The sequence below is a fragment of the Siphateles boraxobius genome, unplaced genomic scaffold (assembly GCF_051911475.1).
Source record: "Siphateles boraxobius isolate OS27281-9 unplaced genomic scaffold, OSU_SipBor_1 25, whole genome shotgun sequence".
NCBI classification, from domain to species: Eukaryota; Metazoa; Chordata; class Actinopteri; order Cypriniformes; family Leuciscidae; genus Siphateles; species Siphateles boraxobius.
Window position 1 is genome coordinate 34,993,615 of NW_027508866.1, and position 10,376 is coordinate 35,003,990.

At 36.7% G+C, this 10,376-nt stretch overlaps 1 protein-coding gene across 1 annotated transcript; it reads right to left on the reverse strand.

The window, feature by feature from the left end:
* Nucleotides 1-1,265: 1,265 nt before the first annotated feature.
* Nucleotides 1,266-10,205, reverse strand: ddx55 (DEAD (Asp-Glu-Ala-Asp) box polypeptide 55). Its single transcript, XM_077243732.1, has 14 exons — nucleotides 9,996-10,205; nucleotides 9,655-9,705; nucleotides 9,480-9,566; nucleotides 9,277-9,368; nucleotides 9,145-9,207; nucleotides 8,911-9,060; nucleotides 7,223-7,412; nucleotides 5,866-5,948; nucleotides 5,255-5,386; nucleotides 5,080-5,172; nucleotides 4,503-4,617; nucleotides 2,065-2,233; nucleotides 1,692-1,984; nucleotides 1,266-1,562 (listed from the first exon to the last, which is right to left on the reverse strand). The coding sequence occupies exons 1-14, from the start codon at nucleotides 10,101-10,103 to the stop codon at nucleotides 1,407-1,409; spliced, it is 1,782 nt and encodes a 593-aa protein (XP_077099847.1). The 5' UTR covers nucleotides 10,104-10,205; the 3' UTR covers nucleotides 1,266-1,406.
* Between the last annotated feature and the right edge of the window lie 171 nt (nucleotides 10,206-10,376).

Consider the following 10,376-nt stretch of genomic DNA (forward strand, 5'->3'; position numbering starts at 1 on the left):
TGTGTGTCATTCAGTGTCACTGTAAAAGACGCATGTGCTTTTCTCGCATACAAAAAAGAAGTGCAATGGTACGACCGAGTTGTAAAATAATTTTTTTGCTTAAAGTTTTTCAGAAAGTATCATGGTATTATTTAAGCAGGGGTTTGGGGAACACAAGGGACTGATATGGGGTCTGTAAAATGTTTAGAGGAAAAAAAGATGTAAAATGTAAACATGTAAAATGTAATAATAATATAAATATATTTTAGTTAAAAATAAATACCAATTAGATTTCAACAAATAAATACAAATTAGATACAAAGATTGATAAATAATAATAAATACGACAACAAGTAAATAAATGAGAAAATAAATAATGCATCTAACAGTAGATTTTTTTTTACCTTTAAATTGAAATTTTAGGATGGGGTCCCTCACACAAGGATGATCATATTTTGCAGAAGGAAATGTTAAATCAGCTTTAAAAAATAAAATAAAAAAATAATAATAAATGTTTAATTTATAAATAAATACAAATTAGATTACAATAAATAAATAAATACAATTTTAGATAAAAATGAATAAAATATGAAAACAAGTAAATAAATGAGCAAACAAATAATGCATCTAACAGTAGATTTTCTTTTAATAAATAATAGAAACCAAATATTTTCCAAATAATATCTAGACATATTTAAAAAATAAATCCTGATATAAATTGGATCTTTAAATTGAAATTTTAAGATGGGGTTCATGGAAATGTTTAGATAAAACAGCGTAAAAATGTAAAATAATAATAGTAAAATGTTTCATTTAAAAATAAATAAAAAGGTAAATATAAATGAGCAAATAAATAATGAATCTAACAGTACATTGCTAAAATGTAATATTCAACTTAATAGAAATGAAATATTATATTTGTTACAATATACATTGGGCCTTTATACAAGAACCTAAATAGATGCCTTTGTAAGTTTTAGGGTAGGGGTCCTTTGCACAAGGATGATTATAATTTGGGGGTGCCTGGCATCTAAACGATGGAAAACCCCTTGTTAAAACTCCATTATACCATATAAAGTGTTTTTTATGGATTACACAAGTGTAGTAGATATATTTTTTCTTTTTATGTGCGCCAGTTAAAACATCACCAAATTAGGAACTGGAATGGCACTCATTTTTCATTTGGTTTCTTTTCCATGTAATTCATACATACAGGCATTATTGTTAAGAGAAAAATATAGGTCATATAATTTCCAAAAGAGACCCTTGGCTTGAAAACACTCTTACATTTCCAATAGAAAACTTTATTTTATTATTTGATGTATATGGAAGATAGTACAAAAGCACATTTGTGATGAATGCATCCATGTACTTGTACAGGGCAGTCAGAATGATACAGCATATGTACATTTTGAAGTCAAACGACATCATTCTCCATCAGGACTGTGTGTTTCTGCTTGTTTGGGATATGAACAAATGTGCTTGTCAAAGTCCTCTTCACTGATCTTTCCTTTCTTGAGTTTCTTCAGCAGACGCGTGTCACTTAAGAGCTCGTTCAAGTCTTCGTCCTCAGCGTCTGATTCCTGTGAACACACAAGTTTAGCATTGAGACTTTAGAGAGTATCCCACTGACGCCATTAAGAGCGGTTTCTATTTTTATATACATACTCTTCAAATGTGGATTCAGAAAGAGAAAAATACGGATAACAAACCTCATCCAGTTTTCTTTTGGCGGTCTTCTTTTTCTTTCTATCCTTCTTGATCTTCTGCTTGGACCAGGATTTGTTCTTGATGAAGTTCTTCCTCAATGGCTTCTCTTTCTCTTTCTCTTTCTGCTCTGCCAGTCTTTTTTGTCTTAGTTTCTCCCGGTTTTTGTCTTTGAACCGGATGGCGTCTGTGTCGATTGTCACTGGTTTGAAGTTGGGGAAGGTCTTTCCTTTCAGTTCAGGCATTTTGGGCAAACGGAGGAGAGCAAACCCCTGGGCCAGAGCAGCAAAATCCAGGTCTGTACGAGGGAAACATCATTTTAATCAGGTGAATTATCTTGATTATGCCTCTTATGAATTGTGTGACGAAGTCACTCACCTTTAATGCGAAATATTAAACTACACTCATGTTTGGCGTACGCCTGCACACACGACACAAAGGCTTTCATGCCCTTCTCAAACATTGCTCTGTCACGTAAAGCCAACACCTTCACTTTAGGCAGAACATCAACCACGTCTTTCACTGGAGGAAACAACTGAAGGGGACACTGTGGGGAAAAACACAGGATTATAAAGTACAAACACTATTTCATAAACTTAAAGGGTTAGTTCGCCCATTTAAGACATGAAGTTGTATGCAATCCTTACCAGCACTATAGTGCATACACACTGACCCACTCTGCTGTCACCTCCCTGGTCAGAGTTCTGGCCGCTCGAAGTTTTTCAATAAAGTACTCCCGATTATTTTCCGGGGCCACAAAACTGTGCGTTTTTACGTGAAAAAATTATTTGTGTTTCAAAGCTTGTTTAATTTACCACACAAAAAACACGCCGGTCAAAATTCATACCTCAGTTTTAATCTGCACTATTTTCTATCCATTTCTATCAATCCGCGCTGCTGTCAACGTCAACAGTGCGCACGTTCCGATCAGCTGTTCCATAGTGTTTTTTATACAATCGATTGACAACGACATAAAAAGTATTAAATTAACATTGGTGCGAACTTGTAAATTCCCAGGCTGTGACCACAAGAATGTGCCGGGATCACCGTTCAGATTCCATCGTTTTCCTGTTTCGGATATAGCTACGAGAAAGCTTTGGCTGGTTGCCATCGGCTACTCTGCGGGAGCTAAAATATCCAGAATCAAGGATTATCGTGTGTGCAGTGCTCACTACAGCGAAGACGATTACATCCCCAACCAAGCAGGAAAAAGAAAAAAACAGATTTTAAAGAGTTTTGCTGTACCAGTACCACGGGTAAGCTCTATCTACTAACTTTATGATCCCATGTCTAAACTGTACGGTAAACAAGCTGATGTTTAGATTCCATTATAAAACACGTGAAAAGATGTCTATTATAAAAACAGTATATAGGGATATTGGTACAATTTGCTGAGAAAACTATTTGATTGAACACACACACAATTGAGGTTTTGTGTTGCAATCAATAACATTTGATTTGATCTTGTATACTCCGGTTCATAAAGGTATCCCTTTGTCGTTGTGCTAAAATCACTTTCATCATCTGATCCGTCTGACACTGTGCTAAAATTGGTTTCATCATCAGAAGTTTCGCAGTCAGACTTGTTGTCAGCGAGTCGCGCTATCAACAGCTGATCGGAACGTGCGCACTGTTGACGTTGAAAGCAGCGCGTATTGATAGAAATGGAAAGAAAATAGTGCCGATTAAAACTGAGGTATGAATTTTGACCGGCGTGTTTTTTGTGTGGTAAATTAATCAAGCTTTGAAACGCAAATAATTTTTTCACGTAAAAACGCACAGTTTTGAGGCCCCGGAAAGTAACCGGGAGTACTTTATTGAAAAACTTCCAGCGGCCAGAACTCTGACCAGGGAGGTGACTACAGAGTGGGTCAGTGTGTATGCACTATAGTGCTGGTAAGGATTGCATAAAACTTCTTAAATGGGGGAACTAACCCTTTAAAGGACAAGTTCGGTATTTTACACATAAAGCCCTGTTTTAAGATCGTTTCTGATGAAATAGAACAGTTAAGATTGAAATTTGGACACATGCTGCTGTCCCGAGAATTTTAAGTTTTTGTGTTAGCACCCCCGCCCCACCTACACAATGGTTTGATAGGTGCACTGGAACAATCATTCATATAAACGCATTAAACTTTAGTTTACAAAGACGTGAAACTCACCGAGTGGTCTGGGGTGTTCACTGATATGCTCACACAAAAATCGCAGCAAAAGATGCTTTCCAACAGGTGTTTTACCATTTGTTGTAAAACTTTGGACCTATTTTTCCAAACACCTCACAACCGGACATTCTTCCGTTGAGAGCTTGAATAATAGACACTGCAGCCCAGTAGGTGGCGATAATGCACCTTTGCCAATGTTTGGATAGCGTAGCCTACGATACCGCGACTGCATAAGACTACAGAAAGAATACACAAAAACCTTGTTTTGTAACACAAAAACCTAAAATCATGTGTCCAAATTTCAATCTAAACCGTTCTATTTCATCAGAAACGATCTTAAAACAGGGCTTTAAGTGTAAAATACCGAACTTGTCCTTTAAACTCCATAATATAGAATAACAATAATATTAGGCACAAAAAGGCAAGAATTCGCACTAATAGCTGAACACTAAGGTTATGGGTTCAATTCCCAGGGAATGCATTGAGCTGAAAAGATGCATATCAATGCAAGTTGCTCTAGATATAAGCATCAGCCAAATGTATACATTTAAATGTATTTTTTCAGTGTTTAAAATCTTATTTTTTGCCCTATTTCTAAGTGCCATGATGCTCACTGATAGTTTGTACATGAGATGAAGTTTCTCTCTGACTTACCTTTTGATTAATGGACAAGAAATGTACGTACGACTCTTCCATCGGCAGAAGAAAGACAAGAGCGCTGCCTTGGTTTCCGATACGTGCAGTTCTTCCACACCGATGCACAAATGAACTAATGGAAATTATATGACAAAAATTACCAATGCATGCACAAAACAATCAAATAGTAGTCACATTTAAAACAGTATTATTTTATAATTACTTATATACTATTAATTAATATTTGGAATTATTTTTTATTTTCAGTTTTCCTTTTAATTTTATTTTAAGAATTGCTCATTTTGTTTAATACAGAGCCCCTAAAGGGACGGTAAATTATATTTAAAAACTTTGCGTTCGCTCGCAAAGAACTCAAAAGTAATATTTATACTTTTTATCCACTTCTGTCCTGATTTCTTCAAGACCAAAACACATCTTAATAGCAGGTGTAAACAGTGCCTTAGATGCTGTAACACCACTAACCTCACGTCAGCTGACTTTATGAGCACTAATCAAAGCATGAAATAAATTATGTAATAAACGATTCCAAGTACACACTTTTGAGCTCAAGTATGTACATGCATGTCCTGGTTACCTTGCACTGCTTGGTGGGTCATACTGAATCACCCAGTTCATTTCCGGTATGTCGATGCCTCTGGCCATGACGTCTGTGCACACGAGTATCCCACTGCATACAAGCATAATGCATTTATTCTTCCTCTAGAACGTCCTCTCGTGAATATCTAGAAAGGCATGATGCAGTCCCTTACCTCTTCAGCGCACGGAAATCTGCAAAGATCTTGTTTCGTTTATGCTTCATCTTCCCGTGGATGCAGTGGATGCTGACGTTCTTGATCAAGACTTCCAGGGCTTTACCGAAATACTCCACACAGGCACAGGTGCTGTGGGTACAAAAGATAAGGATGTAATGTTAGGATGGTTGGACAATATTATTCAGATTTACTCTACCGCCAAAAGTTTGGAATAATTAAGATTAAGAAGTCTCCTCTGCTCACCAATGCTGAATTTATTGTTTGATCAGTAAAATACAGTTATTTTACAATACGTTTTATTACTTTATTTATTCCTGTAATGGAAATCTGAAGTTCAAGTTAAAAAGTGATTTTTTTTCCAGCAAGACGACATTAAATAAATCAAAAGTAACAGTAAAGAAATTTATAATGTCACAAAAGATTTCCATTTCAAATCAATGCTGTTCTTTTAAACTTTCTATTCATCAAAAAATCTAATTTAAAAACAGAAATAAAAAAACTTTCAATTTGAAAAACTCGGTGAGCAGAAGAGACAAAACCATGAAAGAAATCTTAATTATTCCAAAATTTTGATCAGTAATATATATAGCAAAATCAGTCAAACAAACCTGAAGAACACAAGCTGCTTCTCATGTTTGTGCTGCCTGAGAAACGCCACCAGAGTGTTGAACTTCTCCTCTGCTCGACACATCTACATGTTCAGATAAACAACAGAAACCCAGATAATTAGTGCAAACAAGCTTATAAACCCAAGTCAAATTGTTCATAATGAGACAAGGAACATGTATTATTAAAGGTGCTCTAAGCCATCGGTTCCCAACAGGGGGGTCTCGGCCCACAAGGGCCCATATTCCCATATTTTGAAAGGTGTTGAACAGTGAGCATTAAAGCAGCAGTCCGTAACTTTTTTTGTGTTCAAAATGTACTACATTTATATAATGAGCGAGTACATCATGAATCCATTTTCCAAACCGCGTTTTTGTCTTATCCTGAGTCACTATAATACACCTATAATAAGTGTTTATATTGGGACTATTTTACACTGGTTCGGGTCGCACCGCTGCGGTGTAACCCAGTGCCTGGGTGACTCGACATAGACATAAACAGAGAGAAGTAGCTCCGGCTACAATGTTCTTCCGCAAGACGCATTATTCTGTTAATAAACGCATGTTTATTAATCGCTAGAGCGCCAAACGATCATATTACATTAGCTAATTTTATTCACGATCCCCTCGCTGACCAAAAATGGGTTTTCAACGAGGTCCCAGACACAAGTAGTTTTGTTATAGCCTATATATATTATTTTTTACCTACACACCAGTGTGAATACTGATATTTTTGTTATTGCATTTCAAATAGGGCCAATTAATAGGCTACTCCCAGGCTTACGTTTTTAAATTACAAACGGCCTACTGATGTTTTTGTTATAGTATTTCCAATATTATAAGCTATTATTTGTGCATAAACATATCTGGTTATAGTAATAAACATACTGCTTGTTTAAAAACAAAACATTCTGTCATCCTTGCTGCAAGCTTACAGGAGCGACAATATCATTAAATGTTAAAGGGGGCCCTAAAATATTTTCTTGGGAAAAAGGGGGTCTCAGACAAATTAGGTTGGGAACCACTGGTCTAAGCGAAGTCAGGTGACATCACTTCTTGTCGTTTAAAGTATTGTCAAACAAAACTGAGGCTAGCTCGACCCTCCCTCCTCCTCATCCGCGCACTAACCCCCCAAATCCTCCTTGTCGTTATTGGCTGGAACAGATTGTTATGTTTCGTGGTGCGGGTTAGCCCAGTTTGTTTATGTTGCCGTGTGTGGAGCCTGACACGTGACATCGCTTAGAGCACCTTTAATTCAATCAATACTGATTTCATGTCATAATTAACTGAAACGACCCATGAACAGGCATGAATGTGTGAATCAGTCGCTGCTTGTTACAGAAGGTTCCAGATGACTCACTGTGTAATAATTGCTGAGTCTGGCTGGTGTTTTCTGAACGCTCGAAGCCGCCACTCCTTTCTCCTTGACTGTGATCCGCACAGGGTTACGCAGACCTGCCCTCACCAACTTCTCCAGCTCCTGCGTCTGCGTGGCGGAGAACAGACCCGTGCGCCGCTGCTTGGGTAAATACCCCAGAATAGTGTTTAAACTGCAGAGGCAAAGAAAAAACAGCATTAGTTAATATACTTTCATTGTTCCTTTAATAACATCAGAATATGCAAATTAGGCATCATCTTATTAAAGGGACAGTGCACCCAAAAATTAAAATTATGTCATCACTTACACTCCCTCATGTCGTTCAAAACCTTATGAACACAAAGGAAGATATTTTGAAGAATGTTGGTAGTCAAACTTATTTTATTTTTACTTAACCAGGTTTGTCTCATTGAGATATAAAATCTCTTTTTCAAGAGAGACCTGGCCAAGATAGCAGAACAAATTAGATCACACAATCACAAAAGAGGCAAAGACAACATTGTACATTTCAATTTAAATAAAAGTGCCATTAATTAAAACATTTGGACGTGTGGATGGACTCACGTTCTATAGTTTTAACATAACCTTTAAAATCATTTAGGAAATTAAACACTTTAGTTTAAGTGTTTTCTGTAGGTCATTCCAAGTAGGTGCAACAAAAATGAAACCCTTTTTGAACAACTCTGTCCAGACTTGAGGTACATTCAATGAAATAGTTTTCTGGGACCGAAAACCATAAGTACTCTGTGTAAAAGTAAGAAATTCAGATATGTAACATGGAAGCCTGCCTATAATGCCCTTATATATAAAGATATAAAGGTGAGTAAGAGAAGGCAAATTCACTGTGGAGTAAAGTGTACAGTGATGAGTGAGAAATGCAGCATCGACTAGCCTTTTTCTAGCAGAAAAAGTAAAACAAGATTTGTTCCTAAAGAAAAAACCTAGCTTCAATTTCAACTTTTTGACTAGATTCTGTATATGAAGCTTAAAAGAATGGTGATCATCAATTAAAAATCCTAAATATTTATAAGATGAAACTACCTCAAATGTTTTACCCTGATCAGTAACAATATTCAGGTCTAACTCATTTTTCCTCGAGTTTGAAAAAAACATTACTTTGGTCTTCTCTGCATTAAGCACAAGCTTTAATTGATAAAGCTGCCCTGGCCTTGCAAGCATTCATACGCCTTCCTAATGGTAGCTGCACAACAATAAATAACCGTATCATCTGCATAAAAATGGAAAAATGCATGTTGGACAAATTTCCCCCAGACAGTTTATATAAATAGTGAATAAAAGTGGCCCCAGAATGGAGCCCTGTGGGACCCCTTTACAAACTGATAAATATTTTGACGTAAGGCCATCAACTTGTGTAGCTTGATGTTTTGCGTAGCTTGATGCAAAAACAGTTTTGGTTCCCATTGACTTCCATTGTATTTTTTGTCTACAGAAGAAAACAAGTCATAAAAGTTTGGAATGACATGAGGGCGAGTAAACGATGACAGAATTTTCATTTTAAGTGAACTATTCCTTTACATACACCCAATGCATATTAAAACAAAAGTGATGCAGTGCAGTTAAGCTGCCAAGCAACATAAAATGAAATTCTTATGAATTGTATTGCCTATTATTTTGGATTTTTTTTCTGACTGATGATAGAAGAACATTACCTGGCTTCAAAGCCCATGTCCAGCAATCTGTCAGCCTCATCCAGCACTAGAACATCCAGAGACTTCACAGCGGTGGCCAAATCAAGTCCATCTGCCTTCCTCCTAAACATGTCCTCTAATCGGCCAGGGGTCGTAATTATGATATTGGCTCTACGAAGTGCACAGGACATTGGATTTGCTTATATTATTCCACTTTAGTTTTAGATGGTAGAAAATAGCAGTTTAAATACTCACCCCTGAGTCTTTAACTTCTCTACATCCTCGATAGGGTTGCTTCCACCAATCAAAAGGATTTGGCTAAAAACAGACACACATGTTGTAAGATTTAGTACAGTACAGTAGATACCGTAGATGCTTTAAACTCACCTAAACTGAGGAAATCCCTGCAGAAACCGGCCCATCACTTCACTGATCTGCAGTGCCAGCTCACGGGTGGGAGTTACGATCAATGCACCAACCTGAAAACACAATTACAATAGAAATGAACGTGAACTACACAGACTTCTTTCAGCAAACATCTGAAGAACAAGGAGAAACTATTATGTAAAATGTATCATCTTAATGCACACCTGCATCTTTTTTAACTTCTCTTCTCGCTTTAGGAGAATTTCTAATGCAGGAATCACAAATGCCAGAGTCTTCCCACTGCCAGTCACCTGGAATGACATTGATTATGAAACATATCTGTGTCATATTCTCAGGCAGATGTCAGATTATGATAAAAATACATATTCAAATACTCACCGCTTCAGCAGCAACATCTTTATTACTCATAAAAAGAGGGATGCAGGCAGCCTGAAATTGAGAAAAACTGAACTGTAAACAGAGGTGTACAGTCCAGGTTCAGAAAGTAAAAGTCCTCCTCGGTATTTTGTTCCAATCACCTGGATTTGCTAATTAGCAGTTTTTCAGCCAGGAGATAGAACTAATTAGTGAAATCAGCTGACTGAGTTCATGGGTGGAATAAACATATGGCAGGACTTTTACTTTCTGACCCCTGGACTTTATACCTCTGACTGTAAATAATCTGATAAGAAACATGCGAGTACTGATAGACTGAATACTAATCAAAAGAATAACGTTACCTGAACAGGAGTCATATATGTAAAATTCAGCTCTGTAAGAGTCTGTAATATGCTTTCATGTAATTTCACGGGTAAAGATTCCCATTTTCCGTCGTTAATGTTTTCCATAGTTTAAGAGTTTAGATGAGTCTGGTCCATAAAAGTAAACACATGAGGAGAAGATGTGTGCTACACGCTATATGCACCGTATGGGAAACACGTGGTTGCTACAAACGTTCCGCATTGCCTCAGTAGGAAACAAGGTGATTTCAGAATGATGCTCCTCTTATTTGCCTTTATATAATTACCATAATCGTTTAAATAAGTTAACATTTTGGTAAATGAACAAAAATTTCTAAGTTTAGGTCACTGAATATACGATTGCTCCATACTCATCAGCAG

Coding starts and splice junctions, on each gene's coding strand:
- ddx55 (XM_077243732.1), bottom strand. CDS start 10,103: ATGGAAAACATTAACGACGGAAAATGGGAATCTTTACCCGTGAAATTA. Junction 9,369..9,479: donor AGAAGTTAAAAAAGATGCAG/GTGTGCATTAAG, acceptor TTGTGTTTTCAG/GTTGGTGCATTGATCGTAAC. Junction 9,208..9,276: donor CAGGGATTTCCTCAGTTTAG/GTGAGTTTAAAG, acceptor GTCTGTTTTTAG/CCAAATCCTTTTGATTGGTG.